Raw genomic sequence first — 27,644 nt, forward strand, 5'->3', positions numbered from 1 at the left:
CAACAAAATTATTGGAGATGCACAAATAAAGAGGAAGAATAATAATAAACTTCCCCCTCTCCGCTCATAGTGAAATAAAACAAAAATAGCCGGGGAAATCTCGCATGGCCCCTCCTCGAGCCGAACCACAAATTGACCTGGCTTTCTCAAACAAAAGAGCAATGCTCCAGGTAGAGAGGGATTATCCTTGCAGGGTTCAGGGGGCATGACCTCGTCCGGCTCCCCTTGCAAAGAAGGGATTAGCCCCCACTTTGGCCGAGTTCATGGGGTTGCATTATTAGAAAAAACATCTGAAAAACCACCATCCCGTCTCTTAGTTTTGCAGAAGCTGTTGCCCCCGTTGCACCCGGACGCCCCCCTTCTAATCTCTAACTGAATGGTTTCCAAATCCCTTGCAAAAACCCATAGGGTCTCTTTGGCTGGTTAATGCTGATTGAAAGAAAGGACTTTTGCAATCATGAAGCCAGCAGGGGCCTGAGGTGCATTGGGAAGGGGCAGTGAGAAAATGAAAAAGGGGGAAAGCCACTACCTAGATAAATCCCTAACACAGATCTAGCCACAGTCTGCCAGGCCTGCTCCTAATCCCACCTGTTCTCCCTTCCCTGGCACTCCTTCTCCCACATCTTCGGCAGAGATTGTTGGAGGGTTTGAGTGGAAGCAGGGGGTACCCCTAGCTGGGTTCTTTTATGAGGTGGAGAAGGGGAGATGGGCTACGTTTTAAGGGGGGGGGAGAGGAGGAGGAGACCCTTTTGTCCCTAAAAATTGCAAGATATCTTTCCCTTTCCAACTACTCAAACTGGGATGGTGACCCTAAGGCAGGCCTATCGTAAGACTTTATCACACTGAGGAAAACTGGAAGTGTAAATGGGATTTATCCCATGAAAATCATGCAGTTATTATTAAATCCCAACTGAGATTTTCAGACACAGCACAATAAAAGAGACATTATCCTGGGAATAACCAGGGAATACCCAGGCAATAAAAAAGAAAGCATTTTCGGGATTTCCCCATGAATGGTTTGTTGCCATTTATTACCTGGTTGCTTGTTTATTGCCTGGTCATGGGGTAATGCCACTTTAATCACCTTAAAACGTGACATCATATGAAAAGCTTTATCACAATTGCACGAGATTCCCGGGACAATGGCTGTTTAATTGTAACATCGTGTGAAAATCTTAATTGCGAATGCACAATTTTCACGGGATAATCCCCACTTGTACTTCCTGTTGTCCCCATGTGTTAAAGTCCATAGGCGATTTGCCATTGACATCCTCTGAGCTGAGTGTGACTAGCCCAAGGCCACCCAATGGAGGACACTAGTCCCCAGTGTCCTAGACCAATGCTACATCATGCTGGCCCAAGACGGCTTACTCGCATTCAAGAAAGAAAAAGAGAAACCGCAAGAGTCAGCAAAATGCAGTCCTAAAATCTAGCAAGATTTGTTAACAGAGGGGAAAAAAGCACATACAGCAGAAATCAGCAGGAATGGATCAAAGATGTAAATGACAAAACAAAAACAGCAGATAAAAGACTGTTAAAGGGGATCTCAAAAACCACTAAAAGCACAAAGAGATAAAACTTGTTCATTTGGCTTGTTTATAATAGTACCTTGGGGGGGGGGCAGTTGATAACTCTGAATTTTTAAGGGTTTGGTGCCTTGTTCCAGAGCCCGACACGTGCCCACTGTGCCAGGGTGCCAAAAAGCCAGTATCTCATTGATTCAGCAAGACAAGAGGCTACTTTCTGAAGTAATACACACTGGGGTTTAAAAGCATTCTAATCCAGCTCCAGATTCATGCATGATCCAAAGTTTTCCAACCTGGCACCACTGCAACTCATTTGGTTTTGTCCTGGGTCCACAAAGACCCATACCATTCCATGTTGGCACAACCATGGCACACCATAGTGCTCTCCAGATGTTGTGGGCACCCCTGCCCTCTTATTGTTGTTAACTGAGACATCCCCGACCCATGGAGACCCTGTGGATGAGGCATCTCCAAGGCCCCATGTCCTCCACTGCTTTGCTTAGGTCCTGCAAATTCATGCCCATGACGTCCCTGGTTGAGTCCATCCATCTGGCATGTGGTCTTCCTCTCTTTTTACATCCCTCCACCTTTCCTAGCATTGTTGTCTTTTCCAGTGAATCATGCCTTCTCATGATGTGGCCAAAGTACAACAGCCTTAATTTGATCATTTTGGTTTCCAGGATATTTCTGGTTTTACCTGTTCAAGAACCCATTTGTTTGTCTTCTTGGCTGCCCACGGTATCCTCAACACTCTTCTCCAGGGCCACATCTCAAATGCACTGATTTTCTTCTTATCTGCCTTCTCCACCATCCAGCTGTTGCATCCGTACGTGGTAATAGGGAATACAATAGCCTGGACAACTCTTTAGTGTCCAGTTGTAGATCTTTGCTCCTTGGGATCTTGTCTAGTTCTTTCATAGCTGCCCTTCCCATTCCTAGCCTTCTTCTGATTTCCTGACTGCAGTCTCCATTCTGACCAACGTTTGGTCCAAAGTAGGGAACCCTTAAACTATTTCAATTTCCTCATTGTCTAGGTTGAATTTGTGTAGTTCCTCTGTTGTTAGGGGAGATTATCAGATGGGGGATGGAACGTCCTTGTCCCTTTTTTATAGCGCGATTGCGAGAAGATTTTCATACAACGTCACACATATCCGGTCAGTGTCTCGTCATCAACTGCAACTAACCACAGTCGCGCAAAAGACTTTCAAATGACATTGCACTGATCTTGTCACTGTCCCGTCAGTGAAGTGGAATTGTCCCATCCTTGTGCTTCATTTTCTATTAATGGAAGAACACGTTAATGCAATTCCACTTCACTGACAGTTTAATGACAGGATCAGTGCGAATGTGCGAATGACTTTTGCGTGATCTCTATCACAGACGGGAAAAGGGCTGATGATAATCTCCAGGGATATGAGGGAAACAGTCCTGCTCCAAATGGTGCAGTGATGGTGCTTGCAAAGTTACAAGAAAGGAATAAGCCATTGTCCCCAGTGGGCACTAACTCAGACCAGTTCCCTGGCACATCGGGGGGGAAGAAAAGATAACTGCCAGCCTTGCATCTCAATAGGTGGAGGAGCACTGATCTAAACCAGCAGGAGGGAAACAGGTCCTGAAACGTTGTGCTACACTCATTATTTATTTTTTAGCCATTGTTGATTGCAATGTGACTTCCGTGTGCATGGCGTCAACAACATTCATTTGCTCAGGTCTTCTGAGGCAGCGACTGCAGCGTAAGTGGGAAGAATTAGCAGCAGAGAATGAGTGGAGGGAAGCAAAGAAAGGCACAGAGAAAACAAAAACGATAGGAGACTCTTGAATTAAACTGTCAAGAGTGCACTGTTGCAGCGGCGGCGGCAGCGGCCGAGGCCCGTCCGTGATTTAGATGAATAATTGAAACGCTTCGATACATTTATTATCCCTTTAGTGCAAAAGTGGCAGAGAAAGACGAGTGGTAATTGAAAAATAGAACACAAATCTCCTGGTGAAAGCACCGTTTCTTATCACAGAGTAAACATGTCAGGCCTAATAAACAAGCAAGATGCAAACCCAAGCCACCGCCTTGATTTAGAGCCTGATTTAAAGCCCCTGCCCCATTTTTCCCCCTCTCTCCTTGGTGCATGATGAGAAAGGGTCCCGTGTCATTTTTATTGTTTGGGGGTGTGGGGGCCGTAATCATAATAATACTAATAAAAAGAGAAGGCCCTTCCCATCCCGCTTTTATCGAGCTAGTAAAAAGCCTTTTACGGTTGGCCAGGAAGAGCGTTCGATGCAAAGTGATCCCCTTGGCAATGCCCCTGGTATGGAGCCTGTTCAACCTTGGCACAGCTCTGGCCTCCCTGTGCCAGGCGCATGGCTCATGGACCAGCTAAGCAAGATTGGAACAATGGGAGATCTTTTCGGAGGTGAGAGGCATACTCCAAAGGCAGCGATGGCTGCTGGTGGGGACATCCATCTGATGCAATTTATATTTTTTTAGGGGTCTGAATTTGTTCAACAAGACACTCGTCTCTCCAAATTTGCATGGGCTAGGAACTCAGGAGCCCCATGAATGTGGAAAAAGCTCAAATAATACTAAGGGCCTACTATGTGCCTATGTGTAGGTTTTTGTTTGTGTATATATCTTAGTATTGTTCTACACATGTGCATGCCGTCCTTTTAAGAATATTTCCTTCCCCCAAAAAGCAGCTTATGATAACAAGTTTTTAAAAACCATCAATTAAAAATTCACACAACAAAAAGCAGAGCTGAAAACAAACAAACAAGTCAGCATCCAAGAAGCTAATCCTTTGGGAATAAAAAATGTCTTCTAGATCACGCTTAACAGCACAAAGAGGGGGAGTTTGAGAGATTTCCCCAGGGCAGGACTCTACAGACATAGACTTTCCTTATTACCCTAGAATCTGCTATCTTACTGCCTTACGTAAGCGAACATTTTAATAATGTGGAAACAGCTAAAGTTAATATCTTTCACAAGTGACATGGGTAGACTTTCAAACCTGAAGGGTCACTTTCAGCTTTTTTGGGGGGGACTTTGAGATTTCCTAGACAAAGGCCAGAACAAAAATGTTCCAGCCCAACCATACAAATCCGGTAACATGTAGGCTATGCCTTTGTGGGTACAAAACTAAACAATGTCCATTTCTGACTTTATTTTCTACTAGGATCCCCAGATCCACTAAACGGACCCTGTCTGTATGTGCCTTCAAGTTGCCTGTCAACTTAAGGCAACCCCATGAATTTCATCAGGTTGTTATAGGCTAGAAATACTCAGAGGTAGTTTTGCCAGTTCCTTCCTCTGAAATACAGCCTACAGCTCCTGGTATTTGTTGGTGGTCTCCCATCCAAGTACTAACCAGGGCTGACCATGCTTAGCTTCCAAGGTAAGATGGGATCTGGTGCCTTTAGGGTATTTAGATTGCAACTGGAGCCTGCGACCAAAGAATACACTTGGAATAAAAGGAATTCCTTGTGGAAGTCATTTCCTATACAAATCTACTCTTTACTTACTATAAGTAAGCTTCCAAGCTGGTATAGGATCTGGTGCCTTTAGCGTATGTAGGCTACGAATGGAGCCTACCACCAAAGAAATACACGTGGCATAAAAGGAATTCCAAGTCCAACCTTTTTACGGAGATCATTCCACGCACATATCTACTCTTAGTTACTTACTGCAAGCTTCCTTCGTTCCCACAGCGTAATGAGGAGTGCAGAGATATCTTGTTACTACTATTGCTAAATGATGACATTAGAAATCCTTGCAGATGTACCACAAACTACTAACAGATCCAATCTCTCTCCTCTCCAGCACCACCTTCCATCAAAAGTGGGCACCATACCCATACTCCACTGCCCTTTCTTCCATGCACACTGAAGCAGATCAACCCTAACAGCAACATATCGGGGAAACAACCTTCCAAACAGAGTAATTTCTCTTACTACCAGTATCCCTGTTATCTTAGAGGAGCACCCCACATATGTTTAGATGGGGACTGGTAGCTCTACTATGGCCTCTTTCCATCTACCTTTTAAATTGGATTGCAAATTGGTTTAAACCAGTTTAAATGAACCTGGTTTGCACTTAAACCGAATTGCTGAAGCGATTCGGGGGGGGGGGGGAGGACATGCGCTAGACTCATTTAACCCATATCTTTTTGATGCTGATTTTTTCCACGTCATTTTGGATAAATCGATTCCGCTGCCGCACAAGTGTGAACCAGATGCGGATAAGAATCAATTTAAATCTGCCCTTTGGTCAGCTGGAGCGGGTCCATTTTGAACCAATTCATCCATCAATGGGAACCACAGGTGGGTTATTTTATTTTATAGCAAGAACATGTGATCGGAGCGAATGTAGTGTGAACCATGCTCCGCTGCCAAACTGATCCATCGATTCGGATCGCAAAGCGATTTATTTGTATGTGGGAATGTGGCCATAGATGCCAAGAGAGGCACTCCTCTCAGGGGCTCAGCATGGCATTTGAATGAACCGTGTGCCAACCAGCCTGGCCGATGCCTCCTAACATGTTGCCTTCAAGCATTGTGGATGGCATTCTCTCATCAGTATTGAAGGAAAAGATCCAAGTGCCAGTTCACTCAGCTTTGCATGGCAAGGGGCATCTTGTTCTTTCCCTCAGGCAGCAAAATGTCTTGGGCCAGCCCCGCGCAAGGGTCTCCTTAGCAGCTGCAGAGGGACCTCTCTGCCGCTTTGCTGCTTGAAGCCAGAAGCATCCACTTAGTGCATCTTCTGCAGGAAGCAATTTTGGCTTCAAAAATTTATAGAACGGCAGACGCTCTCATCTTTCTTTCTGCTTCTCTTGGTCTCTTTTCCTCTTCTCCCACTGCTTTCCGACCCAAGGGAAGGCAGTGGAGCAGAAATTCAGATTATTCCCCCTGGGGCCTGTGGGTCAGGAGACGGGAAGGCATAAAAGGCTGGCACTTTATGATGTGGCAGCAAAAGGGGGCAGGGATTCCTTTCAAAAGCTGCTAAGATGCCATGCGCCTCCAGGGAGCCCTAGGCCTGGAGTGTGCATTCGCCGGCTTGTTTATGCTTCCCTGTTGTTGTTGTTGGCAGGAGAGAGAAAGCAAACAGCAGACACAAAATTGGAAACCAAGCCATCACAACCACTGCCTGCCTTTCCATCAGTGCAAAAGTACTGGCAGCCCTGACAGAGCCCTTTCCATTCCTTAAAAACATACCCACCAACTGTCCTGAGTTCATTCATTCATTCCATTCTTGGCTCTGGTCTAACAGGTTGTCCGGTTTTGGGGAGTATGAACATGCACGTGTCTTAAATTTGTACATTGGCCCTTGGTGTCTACTGGGGGTCTACGGATGCTCGTGCCATTAAGTGCGATGACACAGTGATATGGTGTCCCTTATATAAAATGGCAACATCAAGGTTTGCCTTTTGGAGCTTACATTTTTTGGAATATTTTCAAACCCTGGATGGTTGAATCCCTGTCTATGGAGGCCTGGCTGTACTTCCTATTTGATCAGAGGCTGGGAAGGTCTCAAATCATTCTGCTTCCTTTCGTGAATGAAAAGCACCCTCTAGAATCATAGACCTGGAAGAGACCCCAAGGGCCATCCAGTCCAACTCCATTTTGCCATGCAGGAAATCACAGTCAAAGCATCCCCGACAGATGGCCATCCAGTCTCTATTTAAAGACCCCCAAAGAAGGAGACTCCATCACTCCAAAGGAGTTTGTTCCACTGTCGAACAGCCCTTACTCTCAGGAAGTTCCTCCTAATGTTGAGGTGGAATTTCTTTTCCTGCAGCTTGCATCCATTGTTCCGGGTCCTAGTCTCTGGAGCAGCAGAAAACAAGCTTGCTCCATATTCAATATGACACCCTTTCAAATACTTAAACAGGGCTATCATATCACCTCTAAACCTTCTCTTCTCCAGGCTAAACATCCCCAGCTCCCTAAGTCTCTCCTCTAGAACAGTGGTAGGGAAAATACAGCATGTAGGCTGCATGGAAGCACCCCCAAGTAACACCTTTGGGGAGAAAATTTTATCTGGAAAATAACTGCCCCCCAAAAAGCTTAGAAGGGTGACATCTGAGCCACCTCCCATTGAAAAAAAGGCCTCTCCTGCAGCTCAAATGGATCACAAATGTGACAAAAGGGGCATTAATACCTCATTAATGTCTTCCATGTGGACCACATTCTGGCTGCGTCTGCACTGCAGTTAACCCAACTATGTCCAGGTCTGTAGGGCCAAATGAACAGCGTCTCAGAGCACTGAAGCAACTTGCTAACATACTTGCAGCACTACTTGCCATCATTTTGGGGAAAATCCTGGAAAACAGGTGAAGTGCCAGAGGACTGGAGACAAGCAAACATTGGCGTTTATCACACGGAGGGCGAACGGGTAAAAGCTGGTGCAGAAACGGGATTTTAAAAGCTGGGTGTTGTTTGCCAGATGCGTTGGCGTGAATGAGAAATTACCCAAAAAATAAGCCAAACGGAAAGCGCCTTTGTATGGTTGGAATTTGGTGAAAGTAAAAAGGAGCTGGCTATGATGACTTTGCGTTCGGGTTATTTTCATGTTATTTCTCTTTCATGCAAATGTTGTCTGAAAAACCCTGAACGTTAACCCCAAATGTCGTTCAGTTTGTGCATGGGTTTCGTTGTGTGTGATAAACTCTATTCTCTCTCTCTCTCTCTCGCTTCAAAAAGAAAGAAAAGAAGAGAAGAGAAAGAGAGAAAGAAAAGGGGAAATGGAAGGGGGGGGGGAAGAAGATCCAGGAAAATGCAGGCCAGTCAGCCTGACCTCAATACCAGGAAAAATATTAGAGCCGATTATCCTGGAGTCTGTCTGCAAGTGTCTTCATGACAATGCAGTGATCAGTTGGAGCCAGCATGGGCTTGTCAAGAACAAATCCCGCCAAACTAATCTCATTTCTCTCTTTGATGAGGTCACTAGTTTAGTAAATGATGGGAATCCTGTGGGTGCCATTTATCTGGATTTCAGCAAAGCATTTGATAAGGTCCTCCATAACAATTGGATCAGCAGACGGATTAAATACGGAATAGACAGAAACACCGCCAGATGAATCCATGGGAGTTGTCATCATTGGCCATGCTTCAGACTGGAAAGAGGTCTTGCGCAGATTGCCTCAAGGTTCTCTCCTGGAGTAGTTACTCCTCAACGTTTTTATCAAAACACACTGCAGAAATAATCCAGTTTGACACTGCTTTAACTGCCCTGGCTCAGTGCTAGGGAATCCTGGGAATTGTTGTTTCTTGCAGCACCAGAGCTCTCTGACAGAGAAAGCTATATGTCTCAGATACTACAATTCCTAGAATTCCCGAGCATGGAGCCAGGGAAGTTAAAGCGGAGTCAAACTGGATTGTTTTTGAAGTGTGTTTTGGCCCTGAGATGACAAAGTGGAGGGAGTTCTGATCAAGTTTGCAAATGATACAAAACTGGGAGGGGTGGGTAACACATTGGAAGACAGGAACAGAATTCAAAAAGACCCTGATAAATTGGGACACTGAGCAGAAATTAATAAAATGAAATTCAGTGCAGACAAGTGCAAAATTCGACATTTAGGCCACAAAACCCAAATGCAGATGAATAGGATGGGAGCAGTACGTCAAGCAAAAAGGACTCTGGTATTATTGTTGCTCATACATTGAATATGAGCCAGCAGTGTGATGTTGCGGCAAAGACGTTGAATGCTATTTTAGACTGCATGGAAATGTAGTTTCCAAGTTAAAAGGAAATATAAAAGGAAATCCCACTATATTCTGCCCTGGTCATCTGGAGTGCTGGAATCAGCTCTGGGTTTCTCATTTTAACTGGGATATAGGCAGGTTGAAGCGGGTTCGGAGAATTCATATTCATAATACAAGCATAGAAAGTCTACATAGTGTAAATACAAGCCCACTTTCTCAGCTATAGTATAAGTGTCCTACAAAGATAGCAATCCCTATCAGCACAAGATGGTTGAATATGGAGAGATCAAATGCCACATTTTAAGAATTAAGCACTCAAAGCCCTGAACAAATCTGTCTGTTGCACTTTCGCCCACATTTGGGGCAGTTTATTTTTTAGTGATCTCAAATGCTTTCCATCCCAAATATGTAAATATGAAGAAGTTTGCAAATTCTGGTGTTTTTTCCCCTTTCTCATGAACAAATTAAAACTATATTTGCGTGTATTTGCACCACTAAAGCTTTACCCACGATTTTTGCTAACTACAGCTCTGCGGCCTGAGAGCCCAAAGCTCCTCTTTCACACTAGGCTTTGCGCCACTAAATCTGTAACAAAAACTAAACATGGGTTACTATTCCATCTCTCTTTATTACTTCCCTGCCCTCCCCTTCCTTTTCTCTGCCATTTCCGTGTGTCAAATCTCAGACTTGAAGCTCCTTGGGGGCAAGGACCTGACCTCTTATACTCTGCAAAAACCCATGCATTCTGACAGCACTCCAGAAGCAAACACACCAGCAAAGAAACAACAGAGTTCCACATTGAAAATACACTCAGCCAGCCCTCCATGCCCACTGACTTTTTGTATCCGTGGATTCAAGCATCCACAGCTTAAAAATATATACAGTTGGCCCTCCTTATCCTTGGATGTTTTTATCCAAGTCTATGGCTTGAAAGTACTTTTAAAAAGTGTAAGTTCCAAACAGCAAACCTTGATTTTCCATTTTATATAAGGGGCACCATTTTGCTATACTATTATATATATATATATATTATAACTAATATTTATTAAAAATTTCCAAAACATAAAAAAACAGCTATTGCCACAGCATATTAGTCCAAATATATACAATGCATTACATTGAGTACCTCTTTTTACTGCAATAATAAATGTTTTGTTTATCCATAATTTTTAGTGTCTTATTCAGTTGCGTTGTGTCTACTCTTTTTTACTCAATTTTACATATCATTCTTAGTAAGCTAGAAAAATACTTATCTGATTCGTCTTTAACTTACTATAATTCCCATCTTTTTCTACAATATATTCTATACTATTATATTTAATGGGACAAAATCCACAGATTTTGTTATCCACAGGGGATCCTGGAACCAAACCCCAGTGGATAACAAGGGTCCACTGTATAAATTCCAAAATGCCATTTTATATAAGGAGCGCCATTTTACGGTGCCATTATATTTGATGGAACTTAAGCATCCAGGGATTTTGCTATCCACGGGGAGGTCCTAGCACCAAACCCCAGCGGATACCAAGGGCCCACAGTAAAAGGTGTGCCATCATTTCAGCAAAAACCTCCAGACATCCAAAATCCTTTCCTCTCCAATATTGTATCTTCCAAACGCACCAGACCTTTTGCTCCCATCATCTCATTCGGTGAGCATCCTTCCTCAAACTTTCCCTTGCCTTCCAACATTCTCACTAGGACGACTGGCAAACTTTGTGAAGTCAAGGGCTTTCATGGTTGGCATGCATAGTTTATGTGGGTTTTTTGGGCTATGTGGCCATGTTCTAGAAGGGTTAGTTCCTGATGTTTTGCCAGCGTCTGTGACTGGCATCTTTGGAGAACTGAAGAGATCTTCTCTGAAAATGCCAGCCACCGATGCTGGTGAAACGCCAGGCATAAACCCTTCTAGAACATGGCCACATAGCCTGAAAAATCCACAAAAAACTAGGCCTGACTTTGGTTCAGACATTTCATGCAAATGCAAATATGAACGTTTAATGCTAGTAAATAACCTTAAACAAATCTGGCTACCTGTATCTTTAGGTCTGGCTTGCCTCCCTGCGCCTGGGTGCCTTGGAGCATGACTGAAAAGCGGAAAGCCGTCAGACGCTCAATGCTCAGGGATCGGCAGCTGTGCCCCTGAGCATCAGCTCACTTTTGCAAAAAAGCAAAGAGGATGATGCTACATGTTCTGGCAGCACGTTGGGATGAAAACGCAGCCTCTCTCTTCTTCTTTCCTTCCCTCTTCTGTCTTTCCACATCCCGCATCCCCCATTGCTACCGCTACTACGAATTTTTATTAAAATTATATGCGGTTCCTTAACATCTGGTCAGAAGCTTCCAGAGGGCTCATGACGGGTCCCCTCTGGAAGCTTCTCCTATTGACAGCTTGTTGTTTTCTTCATTAGCCCAGCTTGACAGAGATTTATGGGGGATTTTTGTGAAATAGCTGAGTTCTGAGGTCCAGCTTTTTAACACTGTGACTAGATTTATGGCACTTAGCCGTGCGAGAGTGCATTAGTGGAAGGGAGGCTTACTCTACCTCCCACCCACCCCCCACCTCTTCCTTCCTCTCTTTTTAATTTGATTGCAAAAAAAACACAACTTTTAAAGGCAGGAAAATAAAACCCGAAGTAATGGGCTTAATTGTACTTCTGGACAAGGACGTCTGGGGAGCAACGCTGGAGCGCTGGAATAGCAATAGACAAGACAGCATGCAGATGGGTGCATTCAAGCCAAAGTCGACAACCAGCCAATGCGGCATTGATAATGGCAGGGAGAAGGGCTACATCCAGCTTTGGAAGTGGCACATTCCAGTGTGGAACTGTGTCAACCTCTTACAGCAAATACACAAAGGCAGTCTGGTTCTTCTTTGTGTAAGGAGCACAGAGGAGGTGTACATCTTTATGGAATACCAAACCCACCATAAATTCACCGAATGGGAATAAAAGCTACTTTTCTCTTCTCAAACGGCTGGATGCTCAAGTCCCGTTGTATGTAATGGCATAGTAAAACGACATCCCTTATATAAGGTGTCAAAATCAAGGTTTGCTTTTTGGTATTATATATATATATATATATGTGTGTGTGTGTGTGTGTGTGTGTGTGTGTGTGTTGTGTGTGTGGTTGCAGAATCCATGGATACGGAGGACCTACTGTAATAGACATAGAGTGGGCCCTTGTTATCTGCTGGGTTTTGGTTCCAGGATCTGCCGTGTATAACAAAATCCGTGGATGCTCAAGTCCCATTCAATCCAATGGCATAACAAAAATGGTGCTCCTTATATAAAATGGAAAATCACAGTTTGCAATTTGGAATTTATGCTTTCTCTGAATATTATCAAGCCGTGGATGCTTGAATCGTGGATAAAAATCCATGGATAAGGAGGATCAACTGTAATCCACTTCTAGCCTTCCCAATCTCCATATTCATGGAGATTGGGAAGGCTGGATTTTTTAGAAGTGTTTTTTATAATAACACTTAGCATTTATATAGTGCTCAGGTGTCCTCTTATGTTCTGTAAAAATCAATGCATGCTGACCGCACCACAAAAGCAAACACATAAGCAAAGAAACAACGTAAGAAAAGAAGATGCCAGCTTCTGAAGATGCCAGCCACAGATGCAGGCGAAACGTCAGGGATAAATTCTTCCAGAACATGGCCACATAGCCTGAAAAACCTACAACAAACTATGGATGCTTTCATGAAAGCCTTCGACTTCACATAAGGAAAGAGTTGCAAATGAACAGAGGCATTTACATACGGAAAGAAACAATGCAGTGTTACGCAGAGGTTGCCCAGGCCATGGGAAGCTATCCACATTTAAGCAACCATATTCTTATGTTCAAACTCTCACTTTAGTTGCAAAAAAATCAAAGCTTATGCAAAAGACTGGCTCCAAACTCTGCGCCACCGTAACACTGCAAACTATTCTTCTGCCCCGGTTTTGTTTATGTTTCGCCCCATTTCGTGTAGGCGCTGTTTTACCTTTCGTGGAAAGATTTAGCTGCTTTTACAATCGAGTGCACTTTTTATGTCGGCCCGTTCTATCAAATCCTGTGTGCTCTCCCATTAAAAAACAACAACAGCCACAAATGTTCGGGCTCATTCTGTTCCCAGGTGTTAGGTAAAACATCTGGAAGCACACTCAGCCACACAGATGTGCCCTAACAGAAGCATTTCGCAAAAGCTATTTTTAGACCCTCTGGTAGTCACAAAAAAAAAAGGGTCCCCAGTTGTCAGGAGTAATGCGCTCAGTGGCATCAATCATACCCTGGTTTTAAGTGAGCACTGTCACTTCCCATTTAGTAGGAGATATGCGCATATCCTCTTGGAGATGAAGGCATTGATTTTTTTTTCTCCCTTCTCCTTTTCCTTTTCCTATTTCAGCACTGAGCTGTTTTGCTGATTTGGAGATTAGCCTCTTCCCTCTCTGGTGGGCTGAATATCTTTTGACTATTTAAGAGGGAAAAAAACATGAAGCATTTGGCAAAGATGCTTATCGCAGGACCAATGTGCTCAGTTTCCTCTCCTTTGGCTAGAGACATGGCTAGGGCCCCATTCACACCAAGAAAATAATCCAGGATGAATCTGGGTTGAATCTTTGTTGTTCACACATGTCCCAAATGCACTCTATGCACTTTTTTTTTGAGGTGGGGGAGGCTAGAAAAAAAACCTCACTTAACCTGATACTCGATACCATTTCCCCCCCAAAGGGGTATTCACTCATTTTTTTGTCCCAAGGAGACAATATGTGGAAGGAGTAAATCACACGAAAGAGATCGGGAGTTTATCCCGTAAATATCCTGGAAAAATCGCACAATTACGCAAAACAGTTTCACACGACGTCACACAAAACCTGCCATTAAAGTGGTCACAAAGAAGCATTAACGCACATCTTTTTACTTTCAGGATTTCAGCGACAATGTATATTGCTTTATTTGCGCAATTGTGTGTGATAAATCATCCGTGCAATTACTGTACTTGGCATTTTTGCTTTACTTGCGGTATGCTTTAAATGCGCTTTAATCTCTCTTTAATGCTGAAATTAGCCACAATGTGATAAACTCTGAAGATGAGAACCATATACACCACTTGATCTTCTTGGAGGAAAGATGCCAAGGATATAAATGTAGTATTATGTAAATAACAACAGTAGTATAGGTTGAATCTCCCTTACCTAAGATAATGACACCTTTACTTCCTGAGGCTTCAACGTATGCAAACTTTGTTTCATGCACAAAATTATTTACGATACTGTATAAAACTGCCTTCAGGCCAAGCATATAAGGTCTATACGAAACATAAATGAATTCTGTGTTTAGACTTGGGTCTCATCACCAAGATATCCTTTATGAACACATAGACAAATATAGAGAAAAATAAAATTTAAAAATCCAAAACATCTCTGGTTGTAAGCATTTCAGGCAGTGATAGTATTAACAACAATGCTTTCATGCCATTCTCCCCAATGAAATCACACCTGAGTGCCACTTGAAAAATGCTATTTAGAAACATAGACATAAACTCAATTTTTAGCCTTAGCCACTTGAAATTAATAAATGTTCACATACCAAGTTCCCATTCAGTGCAGCTACTCAATTTGTGACTGGGAACTGCATTTAAGCTACAACCAGCTGCCCATTTGGCATTTATAGTATCGTAGTGCTGGCTGTGGCAAGGGTTCGCAAAATACAGCAGAATGGGATGCATGACAACCCTGAGGCTGCTTTTGTGGTCCCATGGTGTTCCCAACAAACATCAGCAACACAGCCAACATTTTGATGGCACTTTATGTCACCATCATAGTCATAGAATCCTAGAGTTGGAAGAAACCACAAAGGCCATCCAGTCCAACTCCATTCTGCCATGCAGGAACTCACAATCAAAGCACCCCCGACAGATGGCCATCCAGCCTCTGCTTAAAGACCTCCAAAGAAGGAGACTCCACTATTATCCAAGGGAGTGACTTTCATTGTCAAACAGCTCTTACTGTTAGGAGGTTCCTCCTAACGTTTAGGCGGAATCTCTTTTCCTGTAGTTTGCATCCATTGCTCTGTGTCCAATTCTCTGGAGCAGCAGAAAGCAAGCTTGTTCCATCCTCAATGTGACACCGCTTCAAATACTTAAACAGGGCTATCATACCACCTTTTAACCACCTCTTCTCCAGGCTAAACATACACATCTCACTAAGTCTCTCCTCATAAGGGATGTTTTCTAGACCCTTCACCATTTTGGTCACCCTCCTCTGGACATGCTCCAGCTTCTCAATATCTGTTTTGGATTGTGGTGCCCAGAACTGGACACAGGATTCCAGGTGAGGCCTGACCAAAGCAGAATAGAGTGGCACTATTACTTCTCTTAATCTAGACCAGTGATTCCCAAATTTTGGTCTTCCAGGTAGTTTTGGACTTCGAGTTCCAGAAGCCCTAGCCAGCTTGGCCAACAGTCAGGCATTCTGGGAGCCGAAGTCCAAAACATCTGGAGGACCAAAGTTTGGGAACAACTGATCTAGACACACTAGACTTCCATTGGCAGTATCTAATGGAAGGATGCAATACTACCACTCTGTTCTCTTCTCTGGACATACTCCAGCTTCTCATCATCCTTTTTGAACTGTGGCGTCCAGAACTGTGGCGTCCCAAGTGAGGCCTGAACAAAGCAGAATAGCATGGCACCATGACTTCTCTTGATCCCAGCATTGCTTCCCCAAATATTCAAAAACACTATTTTCACAGCAGGTGCAAATATGCTTTTCTTCCCAATATGACAACAATTCATATCATCAACAGTCATCCCACTCCATTCCAAGAGTGAAGCTTGCTTTGTTTCTATTTACTCTTTCTTTCCTAGAAAGGATTCCTTCCAGCGAGACTGTCTTGCACTTTTTCTGTGATGGTAGGCTCCCCTGTTGACTGGCAGGGCATCTCCTGGGTTAGAGATGGGAGCCTTTCCGAGCCTTACTTGGAGATGCCATGAATCAACCTGAGAGCGTTGCCACACAAAGCCTGTGCTCTACGCTGGAGGCATTGGTTCAGCATCTCCTGTTCAACCATCTGAGAAGCTTCTGCTGTTCCAAAAGGCCTACTCAAAAGGCCAAAGCTTTGGGAAAGAACATTTTGGACTATAATTCCTAGAAATTCCCAGAGAGTACTCCATGACAGCTGTATGCCATAGTTTGCAAAGGGCCAAAATGGAGCGCATGGCAATACTAGAGCTAACTGTCTGGGGAGATCCATCTACTGTATTGCAAATGGGAGAATTGCAATCTAGCAGCAGCCGCAACTGACTGACAGGAGCTTAATAGCTTTACAGAACAGGTGCGTCTGATTACCAAGATATATGTTAAAGCAGAATTAGGGTTGGGGGCTTTACCTGGGTCGCAACTTACTAAAGTTGGTAGCTAGAGATTGTAGGTTAAGCTCAAAGCATATGATACCTGATGTGACCAATGTACAGCTTCATATTGCCTGCCAATCCGACATAGAAGATTGCAATATGTATTTTTCCAGTTTGGGGCATAACGGAAGACTTGCCACCAATATCATATAATGTCTTTAAGCCTGCCGACTTATACTGACCCCATGAATTTCAAAGGGTTTTCTTAAGTGAGAACTACTCAAGAGGTAGTTTTCTCTCATGCCACCAAGACTAAACTGGTAGAGTTTGTATGTCTTCTCTCAGAATGTAAGGACTAGATACGTAGAATACCAGGGGTTTATTATAGCATTTGGTTGACATCAAATTAGGAGGAGTAGCTAATACCCTCGAGGAGGAGATCAAAATTCAAAATGACTTTAATAGAGTAGAAAGCTAGGCAAAAACTAACAAAATGAATTTCAATATGGAGAAATGCAAGATACTGCACATAGGCAGAAAAAATGAAATGCATAGATATAAAATGGATGACACCTGGCTGAACAAGACAACATTTGAAAGGGATTTAGGAATCCTAGTAGACCATGAATTGAACATGAGTCAACAGTATGATGCAGCAGCTAAAAAGACCAATGCGATTCTAGGCTGCATCAATAGAAATATAGTATCTAGATCAAGAGAAGTAATAGTGCCACTCTATTCTGCTTTGGTCAGACTTCACCTGGTATCCTGTGTGTCCAGTTCTGGGCACCACAATTCAAAAAGGATGCCAAGAAGGTAGAGATGTCCAAAGTAGGGCAACCAAAACAATGAAGGGTCTGGAAACCATGCCCTGTGAGCTGGGTGTGTTTAGCCTAGAGAAGAGAAGGTTAAGAGGTGAGTAATAGCCCTGTATGTATTTGAAAGAATGTCATATTGAGTATGGAGCTTATTTTTTGCTCTTCGAGAGAGTAGGATACACAGCAAGGGCTTCAAGCTACAGGAAAAGAGATTCCACCTAAACATTAGGAGGAGCTTCCTAACAGTAAGAGCTGGATCCCATGGAGAGTGGTGGAGTCTCCTTCTTTGGAGACCTTTAAACAGAGGCTGGATGGCAATCTGTTGGTAGTGCTTTTATTTAGAGTTCCTGCATGTCAGAATGAACTGGATGACCCTTGGGGTCTCTTCCAACACAAGGCAGAACTGTGAGGCTCTTCATACTGTATTTTCCCCATGCTTGTCCCCCATTTTGCTGCTGCGTCTGCATCTGTACTGGTGGGGAAAGGGGGGTCATTATGGAGCCTGCAGCTTCAGCGTTTATTTGTGAGCCGTGAGATCACAGGTTAATGGACGAGAGGATAAATCCCAGTTGGTTCCTGTTTATCAGCATACGACAAAACACTGGAGACAGGTCCAGGACTTTAAAGAGTGGAAATAAAATGGGATCACTTTGGGTCAGGCATAAATAAGGGACCCATTAACGTTGGCAGTGATGCTGCCAGGAGTGGGGAATGGCCTCAGGACCGGGCTTGTTTGTTTGCCTGACTCCTTCATTTCCATGCAATTTTCTCCGCCGTCTGGCTCCCTCCGCTTCCACCTTGGGCTTTGACTTTGTGAAATCTTGGCTAGGGCTTCGCTGCGCTTATGGGTGGGATACAGATGAGGGAAGGATAGTGGCAGGCCTGTAGGGAGCCTCTAGGAGGGCATCCAGATCATAGGTCCTAAGATGCTTGTTGGATAGATACTTGGAATATGCTTTGTGATGCTGGATGATGGGTTATGTGACACAAGTGGTGCAGCTGGGTAGCAGGATTGTCTCTCTTTCATGTAGCTGGCTACTCACAGAACTGTAGAATCATATAGTTGGAAGAGACCACAAAAGCCACCCAGTCTAACCCCATTCTGCCATGCAGAAACTCACCATCAGAGCACCTCCGACAGATGGCCATCCAGTCTCTGTTTAAAAACCTCCAAAGAAGGAGACTCCACCACTCTCCGAGGGAATGTGTTCCACTGTCCAACAGCTCTTACTGTCAGGAAGTGCAGGTGGAATCTCTTTTCCTGTGGTTTGCATCCATTAATCCAAGTCCTGTTCTCTGGAGTAGCAGAAAACAAGCTCGCTACCTCCTCAATATGACATCCCTTCAAATATTTAAGCAGGACTATTATATCACCTTTTAACCTTCGCTTCTCCAGGCCAGACATCCCCAGCTCCCAAAGTCTCTCCTCATAAGGCATGGTTTCCAGACCTTCACCATTTTGGCCACCCTCCTCTGGAAAGGGGTAGGATAATTTATCTTGGGCTGTGGCATAGCCTTTCTGCAGCCCTCAACTGTGATCAGATTGTGATCAGAGGAATGTGGCACTTAGGGGAAAATGCTGCCCCCTCTTATTTTAAACCCACTCTATGGGTGGTTTACACTCTATGGGATGTCATACTGAGGATGGAGCAAGCTTGTTTTCTGCTGCTCCAGAGACAGGGGCTGCATCCTCACTGCAGAAATAATCCAGTTTGACCCTGCTTTAACTGCCATGCTATGGGATTCTAGGAACCGTAGTTTGTTGTGGCACAAACTACCATCCCCAGAGCTCCGCAGCAAGGAGCCACAGCAGTTAAAGTGGCATTAAACTGGATTATTTCTGCAGTGCAGATGCAGCCTAGGGCACGAAGCAATGGACTGAAGCTACAAGAAAAGAGAGTCCACCTCAACATTAGAAAGAACTTCCTGACAGTAAGAGCTGTTTGACAGTGGAAGATACTCCTTTGGAGGCTGGTGGAGTTTCCTTGTTTTTTGGTTTTTAAACAGAGGCTGTATGGCCATCTGTCGGGGATGCTTTGATTGTGAGTTCCTGCATGGAATGGATGGCCTTTGTGGTCTCTTCCAACTCTATGATTCTATGACACTTCTCTGAAAACCTTACTTTCAGAATGGAGCTGCTTCACCTCTCTGTCCTAAACACTGAGGAGAAAAAGGAGATAATCAGTTATTGATGAAATAGTCTTGATGGAGACACCTGAGAGGTGTCTGTCTTTGCTTGCCATGGCAATCTCATTGCACAGTGAAAGGATTCAGGATTCCCATAAGGGACCACACTGCCTCCATTAAAAAAAATGGAGGAGTACAGGGTGCATCAGTCTGATGTGTCAGCTGACAAGGACATGTAACTGTCATCTTTCCAAGTATGTGCATCTCTGTGTGCGTATGTGTGTGCATGCATGCTCATACACACAAAAGCTTGAACCGACCGCAATCTGCAGCAAGGGAATGCCCGCCTGCTGCGCAGAAAGCCGTGAAAATCTTGGACAGCCAGGAGCTGTCACTGCCAACGCATGATCCCCTTTACAGCTGCATCTCGGGAGCCTTTGGTCCTCCCAGGCGCCATGTCAAAAGTCGAGCACAACCTGCTATATGCGCGGAGAACAGAGAATCGAGAGGTATTAGCATAGGAGCCCCTGGGAACTGTTGAGGTTTCATGCTTCTCATTCAGTGTGCATACAGAAGTCCACTCATTTGGAAAAGGCCAGAGAACAGAGCAAGTGGAAAGAGAGGCCAGCCTGAACTTAGGGGTAACACATTAAAGTGGTCCCTCCACATTAGCTGGGGTTAGGGGTGAAGGTCCATCATGAACGTGGAAAAACCGCAAACAAAAAACCCACTATTCTTTTTACCTAAGGGAACTAACACCGCTCTAGGAACCTCCAGGTCCTCCAATGCAACTCTGTGGCCAACATCTGCCAGGCGTTGATCACAGAATCATGCTGGAGGACCTACAAATGTCTAGAGAAGTGTTTTCTCTAAGAACTTCTAGGTTCTCCAGCACAACTCTATGGTTAACCCCCAGCAGAATTGCGCTGGAAGACCTGGAGATTCCTAGAGAGAACATTATTCAAAACCACAAATAATAAAATCTGTAAAAGTCAAATCCACAAATGTGGAGCGCCAACTGTACATGTTACGTTACTTTTTAGGGGTAGCAAGGGGGCGATGAGACAACTATTAATGTTATTATTTGCTTCCACATTCTGGACACAATCCTGCATCATGGGCACACATGGTCTCTCTACATGTATATATGAGTATGAGACCAGTGTTCAGTGCCCTGGTTGGCCATGGAAACCCATTGGCAGCTGTTGCCCATCATTGAACAGTATTGTTGGGTATACGCCAGCCTTTGGCTTCTTTCGTTCTCTAAATGTTAAGTTGCAGATTGATATCACTTACGGAAGCACTTCATGCAAGAAACGATAGAACTTAACATCTTTTTTTCATTATTAGCTCTTAGCCATGATGGCTCAAAAAGAAAAATAAGCGGAGAACACTTGACAAAATAACAGAGCAGAGGTTGCCTAGTTCTGAGTAACCGATGGTGGGAACAGAGAAAAGGTGATCTGTGAGTAGTGTGGCAAGTTGTCTCCCCAGACTTTATGGGGATGAGTTGGAAATACCAACTGGGATAATTTATTCTAAAATGGGTACCCATGAGTATCAGCATGGAGGTTAAGGAACTTGAAAATTTTGGGCGCTTGGCCTTCCAGAGGTTGAACTGGGACCCATCTGGTTGCGCCACAGCCAACAGCAATGGTTCCCAAACTCTGGGATTCCAGACATTTTGGACTTCAGATCCCAGAATCCCAGACCACTGTGGTATCTGGGAGCAGAAGTCCAAAACACATCTGGAGACCAGAGTTTGGGAATCATTGATCAACAGTGTCCATAAAGCCCGTGCTATGTATGGTTTTGGGATGTTGCACTTTGTGTATGCTCTGTTTGTATCCTTGGATCATGCTTGCTAAGGTCGATTTGGTATGTTTCTGGTATATTTGGTATGTTTCTACATGTTGTGTTGTATTTTCCAATGGGCAGTCTGGATGCATATATGAATACGAGTTTTTATTGCTAAAACCTATAAGTCAGCACGATTCAATATAGTCAATGTACACTGCAAACCATGCAATACCAGTAATAAATTTAAAACAGAATGCAGATAACAAGCAAGTAATACAAAAATATCCAAATGCAAAAATATAAAATCATCTTTAATATAATTTAATATAAAAGCCCCCAGATTGGGTACCATGTATCTACATCATACCTGCATAATTCTTATAAATAATTTTTATGCCTAGATCTTAACGTACTTGCGGCCAAGGAAAAATTTTGCAACCATAGTGGTGATATATGCTCTGTTATTTGCCAATGGGATAGAAATTCTATTGCATATATATATAGCTTTCCTTGTTCCCCAACCCCTATAAATAAATACATTTCTTTACTACAGTGGTGCGTGTCTCTTATTCTTGGTATTGAAATTCAGCCCTGTCCAGTTGGTTACAGTCCCCTGTTAAAAACTGTATTGCTATGTATTTTATATGTATTATCCTACTAGAGAGGCCCCTTCCCCACCACCACTCCCTTTGTGTCGTGTCTTTTTAGATTGTAAGCCTGAGGGCAGGGAACTGTCCAATTAAAAAGATTGGATGTACAGCGCTGTGTAAATTTACAGCGCTTTATAAATAAAGGTTAATAATAATAATAATAATAATAATAATAATAATAATAATAATAAAACAGTTTTGTCCAAAAATAAAAGTGCTGTCTTTGCTCCTTGATTCCTCCTTAGACTCTTGATGTAGGTCTGAGTTCATCCTGACTAGGCTGCATCCACACTGCAGAAATAATGCAGTTTGACACCACTTTAACTGCCATGGTTCAATGCTATGGAATTCTGGGACTGGTAGTTTTATGAGCTAATTGGCCTACTCTGTCAGAGAGTTCTGGTGCCACAACAAAGTACAAATCCCAATTCCACAGGATGAAGCCATGACATTTAAAGAGGTGTCAAAGTACATTCATTTTGCAGTGTGAAAGCAGTGTTGGGGTATGTGTACTACCTCATAGGGGTGGTTTGGACCCAAAGCAGGAGGAAGAAGTCAGGAGACTTACTGTAGCCATGCTAACACCCTGCTCCCCCAAACCCTTGTATCTGTTACAGTTCCCCCGAAACGTCTGTTCTCTCATGGTTGGAAAATTGGGTGTTAGGGTAGCTGTGTTGTTGGCCATTTAACAAAATGCAAACCAAAACCCATCAGTGATACCTTTAATGGCCAACTGGAATGCACAATATACTTGTCGCAAGCTTTTGAAGCTTGCAACAAGTATATTGTGCATTTCAATTGGCCAATGACAGTATAACTGATGGGTTTCTGTTTGAGTGTTAGGGGCTACAAGATGTCCCTTGCAGGCACTGTGTTCTCATTACAACCAGGGGCAACCTGCGAGCAAGTCACCAAGCCGCAGCCTCTTCCCCCACATCCGGCACCTTCCTCCCTCCATCCTTTCCAAGCCATCATCGGCAGTATTAATTTGAAAGCCGTGAAGAAATAAAGGTATCAATTACGAGACTTACCACCGCCGCCTCCCAGCAGGGAGCTGTTAGCTACAAAGAAAACACAGGGAGAGAAAAAAGAGATGATGTTATTAAACTGCTGCTTGCACAATAGCTGCTTCAATTCATTCACAAATATATATATAATGTTTTGCTGCTACCTAACATGCCGGTGTGGTGTAGTGGTTTGGGTGTTGGATGGCGACTCCGGAAACCAGGGTTCGTATCCCAGTTTGGCCATGATCCCCACTATGGGTAAACCAAATACTCTCAGCCACTGGGGAAGGCAATGGCAAACCACCTTCGTGCCAAGAAAACCCCACAATATGTTCACCTTAGGGTTGCCATAAGTCAAGAATGACTTGAAGTCACAATAGTAACAAGTTGTTGGCCACTGCGTGCATTTGCCATGTGTCATGTGTGTAACAGAACTGCACACAGTCTCGAATCAATGTTGGCTTGAGAAATGCGCATATTGTTGACAGCTTCTGTGCCCACTGGGCAATATCAGCGCAAATCATGTTAGCTACTCTGAGGCTGCTGCCACACTGTAGAATTAATGCGCTTTGACACCGCTTTAACTGCCACGGCTCAATGCTTTTGCATCCTGGGATTTGTTGTTTGTCGTGGTGACAGAAGGTGAAATATCTCTGAAAACTAACAAAGAGCAGAATTGCAAAACACTGAACCATGGCAGTTAAAGTGGAGTCAAGCTGCATTCATTCTGCAGTGCAGATGCAGCCTTGGAGACCTGCTACCCTGCAAAAATAAAGCCGTTTTGACATCACTTTAATTATAACGGCTCCATCCTGTGAAATCCTAATGATGTGTAGTTTTGTGAGACATTTAGCCTTCTCTTTCGGAGAGCTCTGGTGCCTTACCAAAGACAGGTCCCTGATTTCCATTGCATTCAGGGCCCTGTAGTTTGGTAAGGCACCAGAGCTCTCTGAAAGAGAAGGCTAAATTCATCAAGCCATGGTGGTTAAAGCAGTGTCAACCTGGATTATTTCTACAGTGCAGATACAGCCCTAGTTGTATTTTACTTCATTAAAAAACACTTTGGAATTTTATTAAATGCCCCCCCTCCCAAATCCCATAAGATCTCCCACAAAAAAACACAAGCAACAAATCAGTATTACTGCAGTAAGTAACCATGGTCTTTGGTAAACACACTCCAGTTCGAGATTGCTTTATCTGCCATGGCTCAGTGCTCAGGAATCCTGGGAACTGTAGTTTATTGTGGCACCAGAGCTCTCTGAGAGAGAAGGCTCAATCGCTCACAAAACTACAGTGCCCAGAATTTCCTAGCATTGAGCCAGAGCAGTTAAAGTGGTCTGAAACTGGATGATTTCTGCAGTATGTTTTGGACCCATGTTGGCACCATGGTCACCCCAAACTTAACACACTGGAAACAACATCACCAGTTTGTGGCCCTTTGATGCAGTGCTCTTTTCATATTATCTGCATCAGGGATGTGCATTTCTGTTACTCTAAGTCAAAAGCAACCCATAGGTAATGCCATGGTTGTGCTGCAAAACGCTCTTGTGCATGGGCCTTCCTCTTTCCTTCCCTGTCTTCCCTTCCCAGTTGCAGTTGGAAAGGAATACAATCCCAGACTTCATTCATGCCTTTGCAGTTTGTTGAAGGTTTAGTACCTGTTACCAAGAAGTTACCTTGGCAACAGGAGCATTGCGTATGATTGCTGTCACTGCAAAAACACCCACTATGGAGTAAGTCCCATATGCCCTGGGAAACTGGCCAGGAGAGCCATGGTACTGGAGTCTGAGCTGGGGAGGGGTGTTAAAGGCATGTGTGTGTCTACATTCGCCAACACAGATTTCCTCTGTTTGTGCATGTGTCTCTGTGAGTGTGCATTTGCTGACACAGATTGCCTAGGTGTGCGTGCACACATGCTTGTGCATGTGTGGATAAACAGTTGGCAGCATCTGATGCAGGGATCAATGTAGAACAAAAGACGATTGCCAAGGGAATTTAAATATATGCAAAGTTGCTTATCAGGTCTTGCAGAATGTGCCATTTCTTGACACTCAAGGAGCAGAGGGAGTCAGGCAGATGGATTGTGCATTTTGACCCCTATCATCATGTCCAGCGGGAAGGGGGCTTTTTCCAGCATGAGGACCAAATTTCAATTTTAGAAAGGTCTCGGTGGCTGCACTGCAGCGGTGGAGGAGGCTAAGGGCACCAGGCGGGTGAGGCGAAAGCAAAGTTGGGATCTCGTTCCAAGACCCTGCATGGATACCGAAATCTGTGGATGCTCAAGTCCCATTATGCACAATGGCGTAGTCAAATGGTGTCCCTTATAAAACAGCAAAACCAAGGTGGATGGTTGATTTATCCCCAAACAGCATGCCCATTTACTAAATTGTGTCCTCAGAAATTGTGGGATACTGTCTTATGTGCTCTGGAGCTTCATGTGAAGTAGGACAAACTAGGCAGAAAGGCAAGCAGGTTAGCCAAGGGTCTGGAAACCAAGGCACGCAAGGCATGGTTTTAAAGAGGCAGCAATATTTTAGACCTGGAGAAGATCAGATCAAGGGGAGGCATGAAGGTGGTCTTCCAGTATCAGAAAGGCTGCTGTGCAGAATAAGGAATGAGTTGTTTTCGGCTGTTCTGGAGGGCAGGAGCAAAGGTATGGGGTAGAAATGGCAGGGAGGCTTGGCAAAACCTTCGCAGAATATTAAAGGAACCTAAGGAAAGAATTGCTTGAGGGTGTCTTTGAAAGATAGTGGGTTCTCTTTTACTGATGGCATTCAAGCAGAGACTGGATGGCCAGCTCTCCAGATGGTACAGATTCCTGCACTGTGCAAAGGACTGAAGGAGATCTCCCAGGTCTCAAATCCAAGATCAGCAGCATATCCATAAGGGTTCTTTAGTCAATATGCCAGTATGGAAGGATTCCCTGAAGGCATAAATTTTTGAACACAGAGCTGCTGGACTAGAGAGTATCACCAGATGATTTATTTTTAAATTCCAGTTTCTGCCAAGTACTGTAGTTAGGGGTGTTCCCTCCAGCATCACATTCACATTGAAAAAACTGGATGCAGACTAGCTTTTGTCCTCCAGGCATTTTGCATTTCAGCTCCTAGAACTCCTGACCTTTGGCTAAACTGGCTGGGGCTTCTGGGCACTGAAGTCCAAAACACCTGGAGCACCAGAGATGGGAAATCACTAGTCTAGACCAACAGTTGGAAAAATCTGGATTTTAGCCCTGAGTTTGGTCGATTGACTAATCTTGGCTGCTATGGGTGATATGGGTATAAAAGTACAACTTTGCCCTGGTTTAGTTGACTTATGCAGTTTTGGGAACCTCTTAAACTGCCTCACATTCTGGATTTGCTTCACATTTTTTATGTGTGTCTTACAATTTCTTGCATTCTGTTTGTGCTTTTGTTCCTGTAGTCTTGGATCTTATCTAGTGAGGACATTCTGGTATTATTTTTAGCATTACTCTGTTTCTGTATAGTTATCTCCTGTCCCCTCTGCCCTGTAAAAACGAACAATCCAAAACCAATCTCCTTTGTTTGGTTGTGTGCGTCTTATTCTAAAGGTTGCCTCTGATATGGAGTCTGCTAGTCATTGTCTATTTGCTGCTGTTTCAACATCTTTTGCTTAAAACTGGCCCAAGAGGTGCAGCCTTGGCTCTTATTACTATCTTAGAGGTATCCAGATTTGGTTTTGTAGGGCTGGGATAATAGTTCCTACTTGGCAGGGTTGGTGTTAACCCAGTGTTTGCGGCATAGCCCTCTCCTGCATGCTGTGACACAATGCCGGCCAACCTGTGCTCAAAGCAGCTTGTAGTGGAGGGACAGGGGAGGAAATAAAACTACAAAAATAAAATCGATACAAGAATTGCCTATTGATTTCATGCCAGAGCATAAAAGTTACCTTTTTTTCGCAGAGGAAATTTACACACACACCTTGTGGTTGTTGCTTGACTAGCGCCATGAACATATGACCCACCCAGTTCTCCAGCCCTGCTGTTCATTTTGTTTTAATAACTCATTACAATACGTACTTACTATTCACTACTTTTCTGTTATTGGGAGCCAGGATCAGAATAGAACAGAATGCTACAAAACTTGGGGGGAAACATTCATTTTTAAAATGCCTTTAAGTTACCCTTGAAGCATCACAAGAAACCCAAAAAATTAGCTGTTACACACAAGCCATTCCACCATTGTTCTCATGCAACACACTACTTTTCGAGACATCATTACAACATTGTTCCCTCCACCCCAAAGGTCTTGTTGTAGGTAGGCACATCACTTGCAACTTATGATTTGCAAGCAGCGGTTGAAAAGTATCCTACAAGCAGAGGCACATGTATGGAGATGGGCAGAGGTGTATGTGTGTGCATGTGTTTTGGGAGGGATTATTATAAATTTATTCATTTTTTGTCTCACCTTTCTCCTGATATGGGACTCAAGGTGGCTCACAAGCCATTTAAAACAATGCACAATTTTTTAAAATTGCAAACGTATGAATAAATGTGCCTACGAATGTGCCTAAGGGTCTCCAGCATGTGTGAGCCAGCCTGCTGGGTGCCTGTCTTAATAAAGGAAGCCACCTGGGACTATTGCAAGGAGCTCTGCAAAAATACGGGGACGGTAAATAAGATTGGACAGGCAGAACAACAGCAGGGCCATATGCTGGACTCTTGGGAA

General features: G+C 43.8%; 1 protein-coding gene across 2 annotated transcripts in view; it reads right to left on the reverse strand.

Moving 5' to 3' along the window:
- MACROD1 (mono-ADP ribosylhydrolase 1) overlaps positions 1–27,644 on the reverse strand; it is a 326,473-nt gene that overhangs the window by 85,209 nt on the left and 213,620 nt on the right. For both annotated transcript variants that reach the window (XM_042439246.1, XM_042439247.1), the window contains exon 4: positions 22,981–23,010. In XM_042439246.1, coding sequence (XP_042295180.1) covers positions 22,981–23,010 — 30 coding nt within the window. The remainder of the gene's footprint in view (positions 1–22,980; positions 23,011–27,644) is intronic.

The sequence above is a fragment of the Sceloporus undulatus genome, chromosome 9, assembly GCF_019175285.1.
Source record: "Sceloporus undulatus isolate JIND9_A2432 ecotype Alabama chromosome 9, SceUnd_v1.1, whole genome shotgun sequence".
NCBI lineage: Eukaryota > Metazoa > Chordata > Lepidosauria > Squamata > Phrynosomatidae > Sceloporus > Sceloporus undulatus.